Consider the following 18,027-nt stretch of genomic DNA (forward strand, 5'->3'; position numbering starts at 1 on the left):
TTTTTGAGAGGTAGTGGCCAAACCAATAGGTGCTCAGATGTGAATATTGGCACCTGGTGTGGCCACTGAGGATATGGATTCGCCTCTGAGAACACAGGGGTTAAAAGCAGAGGACTCCAAGGGGAACTCTCTCTTGGTTCTGGTCCTTGAAGAGGACAGACCTCCCCTGCCCAGCTGCGGGCTGGGTGGGGAAGGGGAAGCCACGAGGTGAGGTAGGCCGAAGCCTTGGACTGAGAAGGGAGGTGAAGGCCCCTGGCCCCTGCAGGATGGAAGGGTGAAGGAGCGGTGAAGAGACATTGGGCAGCCTTTCCTTCCGCCCTCCCTCCCAGGAGAGAGAGAGAGAAAGAGAAAGAGAGTGTGCCTGTGCCACCTTGAAATTTGATAGCACTGGCCTGGCTGAGAAGGAGAAGGGGGGGGGGGAATGTGGCGAGAAGATGCAGCCAGCAGCCATGGGAGTTCTGGGCAGACAGAGCCCAAGCTTTTAACCCTTTTTTGGGATGATGGAAACCTTACAAATGCTGATCCTCCGGGAGCTGAATGAGAAGAGAGATAGGGATGAAATAGGAGGAAATGGGCAAGTGCAATGTAAACTTATACAAGTAAAGAATGACCGAGAGAAGTTGAGAAGAATCCCAGTTGGGAGGAGATGATGGAGTGGCCTTTGGCTGGACTCTTTTCTTGTATGGCCATGGACAGACCCATTTTTCCTGTGACGCAGAGACTGCATTTAGGGGGAGGCGATGGCTTGGAGCCAAGAGAGAGAGCAGTAAAGGAGTGGTGTGAACAGAGACGACAGGTGAGGAGGCTGGTGGTTCCCTTGATCTTCAGTGGAGAGGAAGAGCTTTGTTCTCGAGACCCCTCGGCCCCAGGGGGTGAAATCTGGGGGGGACTGGTGTCCCAAAAAGTGAGACACTGTTGTTTTTTGGAACTGGGCAAAGCATCCAGGAAGATCACTGTTCTCAAGACCCCTCTGCCCCAGGGGGTGAAATTTTTGGGGGGACTGGTGTCCCAAAAAGTGAGAGACTGCAGCTTTTTTTTTTTTTTCTGGAACTGGGCAAACCATCCTTGAAAAGGGGAACCCTAAAAGCAGCTCTGGTCCGTGTGCAGTGGTGAGAGCACTGGACATGGAAGGAAGAAGTCACAAAGGCGGTACTGAGTGACGTGGAAACACAAGAGGACTCAGCTGTGTTTCCAGGGGAAGCCTGTGGCGCAAGAGGGACTCCTCTCTCCTTGATGAAATGAGAGGTGATTGCCTGAAGGATGGAGATGGACTGAGAGTTGATTATTTGAAGGGTGATGAATGAAAATCTAAGGTTTTATTTGATGCTGTGAGGAAATTGAGTGCGGGAGGAGAAATGTTTTTGAAAGATTTTCCAGTTTGCTGTACATATTCATATAATTGTAAGTTAATAAAGTTTTTTCCTCCTTTGTTTTCAAGTTGAAGCCTGCTTTGCTCTGTTTCTGATCACATCTCACAGCAGACACCGGGGAGAGTATGTTTTCATGGGGGCACTGGCATTGTGCCAGCGCCAAATCATGACACCCACACAAAGGCTTATATATTAGGTGTTATTTCTGTATGTCCTTAGAGCAGTTGAGATGGTTGAGATTCGTGTACCTAAAATCAACAATTCCCTAGGCACTTTTGGCTTTCTTTTGGGCACACCCTTTTTACAAGGATAAAAAGAAGGGCCCTGGAAATTACTGACCAGTCAGCCTCACCTCTGTGCCCAGCAAGATCATAGAACAGATCCTACTGCTAGCTGTGTCAAATCACAAGGAAGACATGGAGGTGCCTGGAGACAGACAGCAGGGCTTCACCTAGGGCAAACCATGCCTGACTAATCACACAGCCTTCTATGAGGGAGTCCTGACTGCATCAGTAGACCAGGGAAGAGCTACAGATATCTCCCTGGACTTCTGCAAAGCCTTCGTAATGGTCCCACACAGTGTTCTTGTTGCTGAATTGGAGGGAGTAGGACCTGATGAATGTACTGTGTGATGGATAAGACATAGGCTGGCTGGCCATGTCCCAGAGTTACAGTCAACACTTCAGTATCCATGTGAAAGCCAGTAATGACTGGTGTCTCTTAGGCGTCTCTACTGGGACAAATACATTTTGATACCTTAATCAATGGCATAAAATAATTGACCAGACCCTCAGCAAGTTTGTGGATGACACCATGCTGAGTGGTGCAGTTGATAGGCTTGATGAAAGGGATGCCATCTATCGCTAGATGACATTGAGCCATGTGAACCTCATGGGGTTTAACAGGGCCAGGTGTAAGGTCTTGCTCCTGGGTCTTGGAGATCCCCCATTTCCATGGAGGCTGCTGAATGAATTGACTGAATGCAGCTCTGCAAAGAAAGACTGTGGATATAGTGGTGGATGAACATTCACATGAGCCAGCAGTGTGTGTTTAGAACTCATGGTTTAGAACTATGTCCTCAGCTGTCAAAGAGAAGCATGGCCAGCAGGTCAAGAGAGGTGATTCTGCTCCTTCTAGTGCACTCTGTTGAGACTCCCATCTATAGTACTGCATCCAGCTCTGTGGTCTTTGTGGTTTTAAATGGAAAGACGGTAGATTTAGGAATATAAGGAGGATAGAAGGAAGAAAGTTTTAACAATGAGGGTGGAGAAACACTGGAGCTGGTTGCCCTCATGTGGATGTTGCAGAGGAGTTGTAGAAATTCCATCACAGAAAGTATTAAAGGCAGGTTGAACAGTGTTTTGAGCAACCTGGTCTAATGATAGCTAGACTAGATGGTATTTAAAGGTTCTTTAAAATCCAAATGGCTCTGTGATTCTTTGAAATGAGCTGGTACCCTAATGAATGAGCAGTGAATTTTCTCAATGGATTTGAACTGTCATCTGATGCAGGTTTTTTTGGTTGCAAAGTCCTTAAATGATTTACTGGTCCTGATTTATTGTCAGTCTTCCATGTTTGATACTTGCATGAGACAGCTGGAAACAGTGTGATTTTTATGAGCTCAGTTCATTCAGTAATAGGAGGATACAAAGGTAACAGAGAGGGAATGGTCTGCATAGCTTATCTGACACAAACAGTACTTTTACCATACTTGTTTATGTAGTTCTTTTTCTCCAGTTGTGAACTACTGGGAACCAGACTTAAACACCCTGCTAACATTTTGTTGATGCTTGTCTGTGTAGTCTCTTCAGATACAGTTTGTGTCTTGACATTTTGAGTGTTAAGAGCACCAGTAAAATATTAGTGCTGTGTTTATGGGTGTAGTAGTATTTCTGCATTAAGCTGATTTCCTGAAGGTTTATTGATGCTGTAATTTTTTTCAATACATGATTTCTTGCTGAACAGCTCCTTGAATAAGCAGGAAAAAATGATCCCCAGAGCAAAGCAACTGCTGTCAGTAAACCTATGGAAAACATTCCTTGCTTTTGTATCTGCAGTGTAAAGATATGAAACCACAAATTTTAGAATAATTCATGGTTACTGAGTCTTTGGTTATTTCATAATGCTGCATTGTTAGTTCAGGAAAAAAATATTTTGATGTTGTACTTGATACCTGACTTGAGCTGTAGGGTATGTGGGGAAGCAACTTGCTGGGGATTTGAATCCTTCAGACATTTTATCATGTGAAAGTGACTCACTTTTTTTTTTGCAGGTATGTGTTTAGCTTAAAAATATGCAAATATTTTCAGAATTTGGACCTTGCAAGATGAAGTTGGATGACTGACAAAGCAATGGCCTCTTTCCTTGTCCCAGACTGCTGCGGAGGGGATGAAACCATATGGTTGACTCTGTGGGTTACCAGGCCATCTGAAGTGTAGTTGTTCTCATTCTTCACTAAAAAAACATGTAGCTGCTAGAGTTAGTGGAGAAGGAAGAAGGCAACAGCTAGGCCACAGTACTTCCTTGTATGAGGTGAGGGGGCCATCATTATTATAAGTGTGTTTGCAACCATAGTGTTATAGAAATTTTGGACACAATGTTCTCATCTCCATTAGGCAGGTTTATTTGGCATCTCTCATGTGACAATCTGGACAGATAGCCATGTTAAGGTCTGGGGTCTTGCTCTTCATCGGTTCATTGTTTGTTACCAAGTAGTTGCCATGTGGTCATATTCACAGCGTATTAAGTTGGTTTTGGTGGGAGTTTCTGTTGGTTTTATAGTCCACGTTGAAATATGGTTGTTACAGTTCATAAATCTATGGGTCATATACTCTAGCTGTTTATTTAAAAATAATATTTAGGTTGCTAGGTTTGTCTTTACTGACTATTATTAATGTTCAGATTTTTAGCTCCAGGTTTTACAATAATACCTCGACTTACACAACATAGCCTTATAGTTCAGGTAAAGTTCATCTTGCATCATAACAATTCTAGCTACTGATGTCTACATCCAAATAATAAGAAATAAAATTTTCAACTCTAAGGTAAATGGTATGTAGATGGGGTTATGTTCAGATGGTTGCTATAAGGGCCATTTTGTGGACAGTTCCTGGAGTAAGCTGTCAGTTTGTACCTGTAAATTTAAATTAGATGTTCCTTTAAGTGTTTATGCAGTCTTGTAGAGACATAGCAGAAACTTCAGGTAAAAAGATCTTTCTTCAGTTCTGATCTATAGATGAGTTTTCTTCAGTTCTGATTTTTAGATGAGTTTTGTTTATGAAGCTGAGGCCTGCCTCATATTCAGGCTTTTTGCTGTACTAAAGTAAATTTGTCTGTTCTTTTTTTATGCTCTGGTATTGTTAAAATATGTCAGACTTCAAGGTTTTAAAATACAATCCTCTCCTTTTCTCCAGAAGTGTCTTGGAGGTGTCATACAGTCACAAGTTGGACTGGAAGATACACTTAATTTATATGCAATAATGTAGGCCCAGATTTTTTTTTTTAACTCTTAGTTGTGTCATTTTCATCCCATTTTCTTGCTGATTAGTAAGCATGCGGTGTGTTTCTCTGATAGCTGCAGAAAAAGGAAAAGCTAGAGAGCTTTTCTTGCAGAGTGTTACTGTGCTTCCTGATGATTACTAGATATCTAAGTTTTCACTGGGTGTGTGGAATTGAGGACAGCACTACTTGGCTGAGCATTGTGGTGGGGAAACCAGTAAGGTTGACTGGGTCAGGGTAGGGAAGGGGACACCAGAACTCAGAAAACACCAGCAAACCTATGCTGGTTGCAGTTTGACAAGAGCATGGATTTCTTGACAATTAGATGAAGCAGGAGGAAAGGAAGGAGAGACGTTCAGGAGGCATTTTACCTTTTTTTTTCTGCTTTAATGCCTTTAGGCTGCTTCCTGACTAGAATGTGTTACAGAGTTTTATCACAACTCCTTAGATAGGTATTCTCCATGCTGAGGAGTTGCTTTAAATAATCAGTGTTGTGTCCCATACCATGCAATTGAAAGTATTAGCTCTTCCTAGAGTGTAATAAATTCTTTCAACAATCTAAGTTAAAGTAGATGGAAATCCATGGGAATTTCAATTTGTTGGAGTTTATAAAAAAATGAATGGAAGGAAGAAGGGAAGAATGCCAATTCTAGTCTGAATTGTATACAGCTACTATACAATGTATCGTGTTTCTTCTTTGTGGTCAGATTTGCACACATGGGGAAAAAAGTTTAAAAGTAGTATAATATACTTAATTTGCAGCCTTGTTCTTACTTGACCAACCTCAGTAGCTGTATCTTTTATTGAACTCACCTGTAACTTTTCTGTTGTAATAGCAAAGTATTCTGTTTACCCATTGAGTAACTTCTTCATTGCACTTTGAAAGGTTCTTGAATTAGAAGGCGCATCTAAAATCTAAATAATATGCCACAGGTAGAGGAACATTGTTGACTAGCACATTATAATAATCTGCAGGAGTGGTTTGCATTATTTTGTTTGAAGTTGAGGCTCCTAGATCACAGATAACTTAACCTCCCTTCCTTGTATATTTTCAAGTAGACTAGTCATCCATGGCTATATCTCACCAGATATACTCCATTCAACTCATAGGTTTTTTTAAAGGGACCAGTTAATTAAGAGTCTTAGGTTGATCCAATTCAGACTTTGTTTCCATGCATTTCCTACTTTCCAAACGCTAGTCTGCAAATCAAACACTGAGCCCAGAACTTGTCTGATTCATGCAAGTTAGTAAGACTGAACAGCTTCACTCTAGATAAAGCAGGTTGTACACAAACAATTTCCTAATGAGACTGGTGCTGGAGAGTCAGTGAATGTATTAATCTGTGTCATTCACTTAAGCAATCAGATACTTCCAGTAGTGCTGAAGTTACTGAATTAAAAGATTTGAATTCACACCTCTTTTTCCCTTGGACTAGTATTGTATTTGGATGGTTTAAATTGGTAAGCATGACGCAGGCCTTTCAAACCTCATACTGATTCTCTTTATTACAATGCAGAAGTTAGACAGAATCCATGAAATTCTGAAGATTCTTTTTGCTATTAATGTGGGGGTTTAGAAGAAAAACAGCCCCTTTCTTGTAGTAGCTGGAGGACGCAGCATTCTTTCTTTCTTGCCTGCTCCAAAAGAACGGATCGTGCAAGTCATAGTACTAAGCTGGGTGAAGAAGGGTATGTAAAAGAATTTAACTGTGTTTAAAGAGGTTATATATATACATATAGTGCACCAATTGAAGGGCAATACTCTCTGCCCTGTCTGATATTGGTAGTGGTGAAGGGATGCCTGATCTAATGTTTCATGTATGCCTGCTGTGTTTTGGTGGTGTCTCAGCGTAAATTGAGGCTCCTCTTTTGTCACCCAGGTATTAGAAGCTGTGAAAACCAACTGACTGTTACAACAGTGTCCTGTTACTTGCACAGCATGGAAATTGCTTTGGATTGCGGGAGAGAGCAAATTCAAACTGGGATTAGGCTTGAGAAAATGATGAGCATTAGACCTCACAAATGCATCTCCTGAACACAATAGCAAGGAAGTGCATTTGGGAAGGTGCTGTGGGTAGTGGCCCGCGCGCGGCATTCTGCTCCTTTTGTAGGAGTCTTGATGGCATTTTCCCTACTCTCAGTCAGTTTTGCAGAGGTAATTCTTCTCTCAGAATTAAAGCTTTGATTGTAGTAGCCCTAGGATATGCTAGCCCTGGAGTGCAGTTGGTCTTGAGTTGGTCTGAAATTCCTGTAAATTTGGGGATATGAAAGTGGTTAAACGGAGTTTGTATCTACTCAGTGCAGTCAGTGCAATGCAAATTGGCTTTTGTTCCTTTCAGTCCTTGGGCATCTTTAATGGTTAAACAACAATTGAAAAGTCTTTGACACAGACTAGAGAGCTGCTGAGGTCATGTTTTGAGATTCTGACTCTGATCTTCCTTGCAGGTAGGTGAAATGTGATTAACCTGTCTTCAGGTTTGTCTCAGTGCAATCTGTCAGAAAGAAAATGCTTTAAAAACATAAGTCAGTTATTCAAAACTGATTTTATATTTTATGTGTATAAATATAAAAAATATTTTTAAGATCAGAGAAGTCCTACAGGACTTTCCTGACCATTGAACTCAAGATTATAGATTGCACTGTTGTGAAGCAGAGCCTTTAGCTGGTAGTCTGCTGTGTCAGTGTCTTCAGATCTGTTATCTCTGCTCACACATTCAAGGGACTCTATTTTCAATGCTGTCTTTGAGGTAAACCCTTTTCCAAATATAGCTTTTGGTGAGGCTGTTGGTGAGGTCAGCCAGTTCACTGGTGCAAAGCAGCCGGGATGTGTGTAATGCCTTCACCTCTCACAGTTAGGGACTGTGTCTTAACTTGTTATTGTACTGTAGGGTATTAGTTGACTGCAAATGAAACAAATATGTCATAAAGGCCATTAATAATCCTGTTAAGAGAAAAAAAATTAAAGGAAAACGTTGACATTTTCTCTGCTAACTGCAGAACAGTTGAGTTTGAGTGAAACATGTAGATAAAACCCAAGCTATATTTTTTTTTTTTTGGTAATGCTGATATTGTTAGAATTGAAGGTATGGCATCATGAAGACTGATGAGCTGCACAGGTGTCTTATGTTGCATTAACTAACTGGAAGCTCTGCTACTGGAGCTATGTTGCTACTGCTGGTATCTGTTATAGCTAGAACAAAGTCAGCTTACCATTGTGATAGTGCATGCAATCACGGTTCGTGAAAAGCTTGTCTGTAAAGTATAAAATGTAGCCTGTATTGCAAGGTCCACATTTATGAATTTTAATTTGTTGGGGAGTAAGTCTTAGGAATTTAATCTCTGGAAATTCCTTTTATTATCCACCTGCGTGGATGCCTGAAACAAGTTTATATGTATGTATTGTAATTTGGCTGAACCGAACTATCTTTTGTTGCCTATTTTCTTATTTTAGATCAATTCAAAAGGTTGTATTTTACATCAATTCTGCCTCTGGTGTAATGGTTAGAAAGATATTAAGCTTTACCTTTAATACTGTGTTCTCCTGAGTTTTGTAGCTTGCTTTTGAGCTTGAACTGATTCCAGTTCAAGAAAACATATGGAGTGCTTGTAATGAAATGCTTGTGGTTTGCATAAGTCTAAATCAAGAGGGAGGGGAGCACTGCATATTTTGAACAGTTTAAAACTGGTTCTTTTTTTCCCTTTTCACCTTGAAATTTCAACTGTATAGTTGAATATAATACACAGTATGATCATGCATTACTGCTGTTGAAGCCAGTACAATGACTCCTATGGCAAAATAATATTTTTTTCTGAAGTGGTAAGTCAGAAAGAAGCTTTGTAAAATATTTTCATATATTCTTAGGACAGAAATCTCAGGATGGGGGTAAGCCTTGTAGGGGTGTACTGTCCCTTTTGTTCCTAGGCTTAAGGAAACTTGTATAGAAACATTAAACAGGCAGAAATTCCATTACAAGAAAACTGGACATAATTAAAACTTTGACCTTGGGATTTTCCTCTTTTATTCTTAATGTATTGCTGGAATGAGGCTGCTGGTTTGTGGTTACCCAGGGTGCTGAAAATGTTCTGTAGTACAGTATATAAACTTGAATTGCGTAGCTTCTCCTTGTTTTTATATGTGCATATGCACTTTAGTGCATTAGTTTCTTTTGGATTGATGAGCTAGCTATAATTTTATTCTGTTTAAAATTCTTTAAAAATATAAATATTTTCTTTAAAATTCTATAAAAAATATATGTGAAGACATTGACACACTTGTAAAATGTCTCTCTGATGCTTGTTCTGTTATCAAACCTAGCTGTTTGGCGACTAAATCTTAGATGAAAGAAAGTTTGCTAAATTTACCCTTATTTTTAGTGTTCACAGAAATTGGGTGATCATTTTAGTTATTTTTTTCTCCCTTCCCTCCTTGTTTTCCAGGTAGTATTGGTACAGCATTTCAATGCCACTCAATCCATCAAGACCACATTTGTACTGATGACAGTGACAAGGTGAGATTTATGTGACTGTTTCATTCGCAAGATGAATATGCATTGCAGGGTTTTTATATATTGTTTTTTACTACGCAAAGATGTATTGTTTTGCAGATATAGCAGTCAGTTTTCAGAGTTACTTTTCAAACTGTCTCTGTCGTTGTAAGATATATATTTTTCTCTAGACAATGTTTAGACAGTTAATGAGAAATTTGTCTTTAGTACTGTATTTTTACTTTTTGCTTGTATTCCTTTGCCATATTGACACCCTCAGTTAATAAATAACAGCAATGGCTTTGCCAATTTCTAAATAAGGTAGGATGTCTTGTTTCTTCTGACTTTAGAAATTAGAGCCTAGCTAAGTGTTCAAAGTTGTTTTTTTTTTGGGGGGGGGGGCGGTTCACAGTTGTCGTATTTTCCTGGTTTTAGATTGGGAATTGAAGCTTTTACATATTAGGACCTCTTATTTGGTGGTGCATCTTCAAAATAGCAACTTGTCTAGTTGTGTGCATGTGTTTCCCTAACCCTTTTTTGGCATATTTGCAGATTAGTTTGCTTGGGGGTTAGTAGAGTACTGCGTATTAAATGTTCAGTGATACTTCAATCACTACTGTAATTGTGGCATACAGAAAGGAGTAGTTTTGACATTGAACTGCTTGCAAGACTGGCTGTTGATGGTTTTACCTTAAGCTTTATTGTCTGTAAGTACTGCAAATTGATTAACTTTAGTTCAACACGTAATGTGTCTTACATTGTATGCAAGTATGACACATCATAGTAAACTAACTTCTTGGCTTGACATGTCTGGAAAGGGGTGGGTATTGGTCAAATTCTAAATAATTTTTCTTGGGAAATGAAATGCAACCTGTGTGGCACTGCCTTAATAAGTGTACTAATCACTGTGGTTTGAAACTCTGGAATAAGTTAATTTTATAGTTGTTCCAGCTTATCTAGAGATAGAGTTGTTTTCAGAAAGAGGCTCTTTTACTGATCTACTGCCTTACTATCTTTTTTTTTTTTCCCCTCTCACTCTCCTTCCTCTAGTTTTATGGGGAATTTTTTGTTTGTTTCTTTGTTTTGTTTTATGGGGGGTTTAGGGTATTTTTGGTTGTTTATTTTTATGAGGGTTTTTTGGGTGTTTTTTGTTGGGTTTTTTGTTTGTTTGTTTGTTTGGGGGGGTTGTTTGGTTTGTTTTTTTTTTTTAGTGTGTCTGTGTATTTGTTTCTTGTTGGGGTTTATTTTTTGGAGAGGTTGGTTTTTTTGGTGTGGTTTAGTTTTTTAGTTTAATTTTATTTTTAGGTACCACCCTAGATTTGGTTACTGGTTCATCTTAGAGATACTTATCAAGCATGCTGTCTAGAGCATGGCTAACATTATTTTAAGTTTCCACTTGATTATCTGGTTAGCTGTATTCAACAGTATTCACTACTTTTTTTTTTGGGCCTTGTGTACTCTGCACTGGAAGATTCTTGGGTGAGGAATGGGTGGGAGAAATTTCATTTCAGAGCCACCCTAGTGCACCAACCTAACCATTTTCCTTTTGTGAGTCATTACATAGAAGACATTACATTTCTTGTAATCAGTTACACTGATTGTCTTTCCTTAGTTTTATTTCATATCAAGGCAATTAAAACTGGTTTAAATCTTGTTGGAAAATCTGTTTGTTACGTGCTTCACTGGTTTGGGGCCAGGGGAGTAGGAAGGGCTGTGGCAGCTTATTTGGTGTAAATTCCAGAAGAGTGGTTGTTTGGCACACCACCTGCCTCCATATTAATAGAGGAATTGGGCCAAATGTTATTTTTTGCATATTTAGAGATGGTGGAAGAAACCCATCTTTCTCCTTAGGGTTGATTCTGCACCAATTGAGAAAGAACTTCCCACTGTGAATTTTACTTAAGTAGAACTAGTATAGAACTAGTATAAAAAGCAGAAAGAATGTGGTTTTTCGGTCTGTTTAAGAGACATGGTTTTCCCTCAGGTGTCAGGTTTATTTGGTAATGGTTTTGATTTTTCTGTAAGAATACACGAAGCTGTCTGATATGGATTTTATAACCACTTGTTTGGAAAAACAATGAACCGTCCTCTTGTTCAGGTCTCTCTGGATGGCATCCTGTTTTTCAGGAGGGTCAGCCACATCACTCAGCTTGGTGTCATCTGCAAATTTGATAAGGATGCCCTTGATCCTTTCATCTGTTTCACTAATAAAAGTATTGAATAACACTGGTCCAACACTGGTCCTGATACAGATCCCTGTGGGACACAGCTTGTCACTGATGTCCATTGGGACTCTTGAGATTTTGGGCACTGCGTTCTGGATGCCCACTGATTGGTGCTTGTTGGGTTTTTTTTTTCCATAGGGTTTGTATATATGGATAGACTTTTTTTTTAAATCCTAAGTGATGCTTCCTAAAACTAGCCTGTGCTAGGGTACAGTTGCAATCTCCTCTCACTCCTTCCTTGTATTCACATATGCCTACATTTTTATGTTGGTTTTGGTCACAGTTTCCCCTGTGAATTAGTTTGAAAATTGGGTTCTGATTTATTCTGCTATTACTGAGAGATACCATTGTTCATTTTGGTATGAATATAATTTAAATGATACTAAATGCTGGATTTGATTGATGTAACTACAAATTGATTAATTGTTGGGCCTTTTTATATTAATTCTAGAAAGTTTTTGAAAAGCATGCATTTAAAATAGTTTGACATACCTTTAATTAGTCAATCGGCATGTTTTAGCAAAATAATTTATTATGTTTTGCCTGATTGCGCAAAACTGGTTTTTGCATTTTAAAAGAAATATAAAGGTTAGCATTTGACTGGCAATCCATATATATTTTACAGTAGTTTCTCCACAAACCCAGATGTTATTTTCTCGGCAACAGCATGAGAAAAGTTCCACACCACACATGCTAAAGGAATGTTGCAATCTTAATGAAAACAATTCCCAGGCTTCCACCCCAATTACTTGATTTTGTTGACTTGGCACATGAGAATCTTGAATTCATGTTCAGTGACATCAGCAGGAAACCAAAGTGTAAGGTTTTTCATGTGTGGACTCACTGCATTAAGAGGGATGTGCCATTGTTGAGAGCATTATTGGTAGTACTAAGAACTTGTCTAATTTTGTAGCATCAAAAGTAGTGCTTCTTGTATTACAGAGAAATCTAATATAGCATAGGTATAAAATACATTTCCCATTTTGCTCGGTGTAGTAAAGTGAACAGAATTGAGATTTATTTAAAAATAATTGTTGCTTTGGTGGTGGGAGCTTTTAAACCTCAGTGCATGAGTCAGGGCACTGTTTCTTCATGTTTGTAATTTCTTTGATTTTTGCTTTAAAGTATAAATGTTAAATAAAAGAATTGAATAAGTCTCTTTATTGAGCACAGCACTTAGGGAAAGATACTTGTAAAAAGGAACTGGTATTCCTTAGTATATCACTTTAATGCTCAAGCAGTGGATTCCTACTAGGGTTAGAGATCCATCTCTATATACTCTGCAAGTACATCATCCGGCAGAGCCTTTCAATCGTACCAAGTTTATTTAGCTTTTAGAATACTTTTTTGTCCCTTGGGTGGCTGTTTCACTGGTGGTGTGCTTCTGTTAAAGAATGCTGACTCATCTTGAAAGTCCAAAGATGCAAGCCTTAACTACTCTTGCAACATGTTGTTTCACAGATCTCAAGTCATCTCTTCCATACAGTTAAAAACCAAATTGGCCACCTAGCAGTAATGACAAAAAAAAAAAATCACTGTGGAATTTTTTCCAGGGAAATTTCCAGGGAAAAAATCGCCTGGAATTTTTTTTACTAGTACTAAGGGGTTGGTAATTATACTTGGCTTCTCTCCTTTTTAGCTTATTTTAATTTCTTTTACTTTCACAGTATGTAAAGAAATTGTTTTTCTTTTTGATACTTATGACTGAAATACATAGCTACATAATTTATTATACTATTTCTAACCATTAAATTTCACAGCTATAGTTGGTACATCTTCCACACACATTTTGTGTCACCTGCTCGAGGTGACCCTGCCTTGACAGGGGAATTGGATAGGATGATCTCCAGAGGTCCCATCTAACCCTGACAATTCTGTGCTTGTATGAACTTGCTCTCATTTACCTGTCTTAATGACATTGTCATGGACATCAGGTACTCAGTCTGTAATACAGAGGCCTGTCAACTCATTAAAAACATGTTTTCACAAGAAGATAAGTATTTTTAAGTTCTAATCCTAAAGTAAAAATTACCAGCTTTGTATTCCACTTTGAATGGCACAATGTCTGGTAGCATAAGCCTACGAAATTCACATATAGCTGAACAAAAAGTGATTCACAAATTCAGGTATTTGAAGGACCCAGCACATTTATTTATATATGACGTATTATATAGGACTACATGCACCTCTTGTGGGGAATGTGTGAGGGGCAGTACATAGAAAAATGGGAGTATCAGGAGGAATTTCTTTTGTTCCCTCCAATTTCAAAACTGGAAAATTTTCTTGTCCACTTAGGACAGGTCAGATTCATTTTTCATGGCGTGTATTGTCCCGTCCGCACACCCACACACTCTTAGTCCCAGTTTATTCTGTCTATATTTACTGAGCAGCTTTATGCCTTTTTCTTTTCACCTCTGGCAGCTAAAGGATGTCTTTTACCAATTTTCAACCACTTTTGTGCCTAGTAGTCATCTCCTTTAGAACGTTAATTCTTTATACCTACAGCAGATGTTTTTTCGTTTTCCTGGGTCAGAGTTGAGAAAAACTCTAATCACGCTGAGGTGGAGAGTGGAGGGAGGTTGGAAAGGTGAAAAGTAAGGTGGTAGTATCTTATTTGAGTGGAACAGCTCAAGCAAGTCAGTCCCGTGAGGCTCCGTTTGCTGCTTTTGCTGGTCAGGGCTGCATCCCGAGCCCGCACCCGTGTGGCACCGTCAGCAGAAGGCAGACCCTGTTTCTCCACTGGCTCTCGAAAGGGGGTTAGAGCCAGGTGAGGGTCGGTCTCCTCAGTCGACACCACCTCAAGTCAAGGCCTCGGGTTGGACACGAGGAAGGATTTCTTCAGCGGATGGTCAGACACTGGAACGGGCTGCCCCGGGAGGCGCTGGACTCCCCGTCGCGGAAGACGCTTCAGGAAAAACGACGTGACCACCCGGTGCCGCGGTCTGGTTGTCATGGCGAAGATCGGCCCCAGGCTGGCCCGCACGATCCCGGAGGTCTCTCCCCGGCGCTGCCCGCTCTCCGATCCTGTGAAACCGAAACTAAAACGGGGCCGGGCCGGGCCGCGCCGTCACCGCGGCGCGCAGGCGCGTTGGGCCCGTGGCCGTGGCCGGGCGCAAAGGACGCCTCACGCCGGGCGTGGTGTGACGTCACTGGCCAGCGGGGAGTGACGTCACCGGCCCGAGGGGCGGGGGGCCGCGCTCCCGGAAGCGCCGGCGGAAGGGTCGGGCCCGGCCCGGGCGGCCGCGGCGGCCCCGAGGGTGAGGCGGGGCAGCCCCCGCGGGAGCCGCGGCGCAGGCGGCGGGGCCGCAGGTACCGGCGCGGGGAGCGGCGGCTCGCGCGGGGCGGGGCCTCGCCGGCGCCGCCTGGTGCCCGCGGCTCGTCAGCCGGGGAGGGAAGGGGCGAAATCCCGGCGGCGCCGGGCCGCCCTCCGTACAGGTAGAGGGTGGAGGAGGCTGTGTGGCCTGGGCCGACGGGGAGCCCGAGCTCCTTCCACGTGGGCGGCCCGCGAGGTGCACTAGAGCTGGGGAAGGGATGCAATTGTCTGATCTTGTTAAAGCTGCTTTATCTGCCTCGGCATAAGGCAGAACTGGAGCCTGAAAATTAGCAGATTTTCCAGGATTGGAGTGCTCTGTGCTGTCTTCAAAACATGCAGGTCAATGTGCAAGGCGGTCGCAAGGGTTTCTGAAGCGCTGGACGTCCTCCCATCCATGTAGTAAAATGACGTCTTTAGGTGTCTGTAATCCCCTTTAAATTAGTCGAAAGAGCAACTGTTTAAGGAAACACTGATTTAGCAAGCATACATGCTAGGGCATTCGGTATTTTTTAGTGCACGTGAGTTAATTCCTGTTCCTAAAGAACACAAAAGGGATTTCTTTTTTTAATGCTTGAACTGTAAAATTACATCTTGTTTCCTTAAGAAGTGTGTTTTTAATCTGCCTGTGTATTGAGATCTTAACTGAGGACACCCATTTCAAATTGTGACGGGTTTAGAGTAAGTAGCTTAGTTATTATTTACACAGAAATTCATTGAACTGGAAGTCATGACAATGTTTACGAATGTATAGCATTTGCATTTTGAGAGAGATTTTTGAGGGTGGTGTTTGAAGCAGACTTGCATTGTCTGCTAAGTTCTTCACGTGTTGAGTGGGGCAATTAGAATAGTAAGATAAACAGGATTAACAGAAGTCTGCCATATTCAAATACTGAATACAATTACATTACAATTTGATTTAATGTTGCTGATGACGTGCTTGTTCTTAAATGTCATTCACTGAAGCAACTGCTTTGGTTTCATTTGCCAAATTTATGGTATTTATCCACATTCTGGGGATCTTGCTGTCTGCTGACCCAACAGACTCTTTAACTGCTTTGAAGCATTATATTACATTACCTTTCTTACCTTCAGGGGGGTATTGTCGCTGTGGTATTAAAAGCTCATTGTTTTGAGAGAGGAAAAAACTCCTTTTGGATACTAATGTGTGCAGTAAGAGAAAGGAGGGTGCAGTCATTAGACGATTAAGTCTGAGGTGGAAGAGCAAATAGGTTCTGTGACAGGTTTCATGGCTAGTGATAGTTCATAATGTTTTTGATCTTCCTAAATCTCCAGATCACTGGGGAGAAAATGGAATATATGCATACATAGAATAACATGTGAAGTAAGTTTTTAGGGAATTGTTACTTGGAGTTACACCATGTGTGAAAAGTGTCAATTGTGAAAAATTGTATGTAAATAAAAGGGTCTTGAAAAGTAAAGATTTCATGATCTCCTTTGTGCATCTTACTTTGTTATCTCATGGACTTACAGTAGGTTAAACTTCATTTGATTATTATCTGGTTCACTTTGTGGGGCTTTTTAATTGACCGAAGTATAATAAATACAGAAATGAAGTTGCATGTTTTTAAGTCCTTGCACTGGTGTCGAAGTCACAGTATATTATTGTCTTCTGAAATACAAGGATTTTGCTCAGAAGCTGATATTAGTTGAATCAGTTACTGTTGTGATTTGTCAAGTTTATGTGTTGGCTTTTCTAAATATGTTTTGTTTTTAATATGGCTTATTGGCATTATAATAAGAGATATATTTTATGATTTAAAGTGGACTGTTGAGGAAGTCAAGTTATTTTTTCAATTGTTTGCTAAAAAAGTTTTTAAGAGTTGTGATGGTTTTTATGCAATGACTTGCTAAAATACAAAAATTGTGTAGTTAGGGAGGAAAGTTACTTCTTCAGATACCCCTGCTTTTGAATTATAGTCCTGTACTATGAAACTTTGGTCTTGTCGTAAGTCAGATATGGCATACGTGTTTGTAGAGACTACATGGACTGAATTGCTGGGGATCTAATGAGAATTTGTACAGAGCCAGTCGTTGAGCTACAAAGTTCTCAGGTAGTCTTTGTGTGTAGCTTTACCATCCCCGCCTTGCTTCAGATGGATTTGAAAGATAGAAATAAGGGTAGAGGAAAGATATAGAACTTCTTTTTTTCCTATTTTTGGTCAGAAAGTTGTTCTGACTGTGGAGGAATAGGAAAACTTAAAACTTGTGGAAGATACAGGCTTGACTTAATCAGTTTATATGGAAGTAGAACTTGTGGTTTCTTTCTCTATATAAGAATTTATATCAAGTTAAATTATCTAATACAGAATATTGAAATTCTGCTGTGGGCGGAACTTGATGAAGTCTGTGATTTAACGGGATGGTTTTAATTTTTTTTACTCTTCAGCTTCTCATGGGAGTGGGTAGGTTCCTCTTTTACTAAGCTCTTTAAACATAAGGAAACTTGTTTTGCTTTTTGGTGCCCTCTACTGATTCCAGTGTGTCAGAACATTGAACACTGGTGCTGGTTTTGGCCTTTAATAGCCCTGAATGCTAGCAACAGCTGGCAACAGCTGCTATTTAAAAGCAGCGGGAAGGGGAAAGAGAGAAAAGAAGCCCTTTTACACCTTGAATATTTTGCTGCTTGCCTTCCAACCAGTCTGACTGGATTGCCTTGGAGATGTACCTCACCTGGTAGAAAAGTAGGTAAGCAGCATATATCTGACTTGCGTACTGTCTTCTGTTGGCATTGTAGCAGTAGAAAGACTGATTCCTTTGCTTTTCTCCTCTCAGGAAAATAGGGACATTCTTTCTTTAATTTATGCAGTTTCTGGTTCTCAGTAAATATATTCCAGGTTTGCTGTCTCAGTATTTTTTATCTTCTTGTTTATTTTCAATAACTTTGCTTTTTTTTTTTTTTTTGGTATTTCCCACACAGACACTACAAAAAATAACCAGTGCTTCATGTGAGCACTACTGCACAGGCTGTTCTTTGCTTTCTTTCTGTTTAAGTAGCTCTTTCATCTCATCAGTCTTGCAGTTTTGTTCCTTTGCAAAATCTGTGAACACCTGTCCTAGAAAAACTCAGAAATTGCATTAAGTCAGCTACATTCTCTCTCCAGAACCTCTTACCTTAG

General features: G+C 40.4%; 1 protein-coding gene across 5 annotated transcripts in view; it reads left to right on the forward strand.

Moving 5' to 3' along the window:
• Positions 1–18,027, forward strand: part of RNF38 (ring finger protein 38) — a 114,909-nt gene that overhangs the window by 52,816 nt on the left and 44,066 nt on the right. For 3 of the 5 annotated variants that reach the window (XM_038124538.1, XM_038124539.1, XM_038124540.1), the window contains one exon: positions 9,306–9,376. In XM_038124538.1, coding sequence (XP_037980466.1) covers positions 9,306–9,376 — 71 coding nt within the window. Of the gene's footprint in view, positions 1–1,149; positions 3,903–9,305; positions 9,377–10,587; positions 14,887–18,027 lie in introns of those variants that run through there. The other 2 variants (XM_038124543.1, XM_038124541.1) reach the window with 2 other exon arrangements.

The sequence above is a fragment of the Motacilla alba genome, chromosome Z (assembly GCF_015832195.1).
Source record: "Motacilla alba alba isolate MOTALB_02 chromosome Z, Motacilla_alba_V1.0_pri, whole genome shotgun sequence".
In the NCBI taxonomy this organism is placed as follows: domain Eukaryota; kingdom Metazoa; phylum Chordata; class Aves; order Passeriformes; family Motacillidae; genus Motacilla; species Motacilla alba.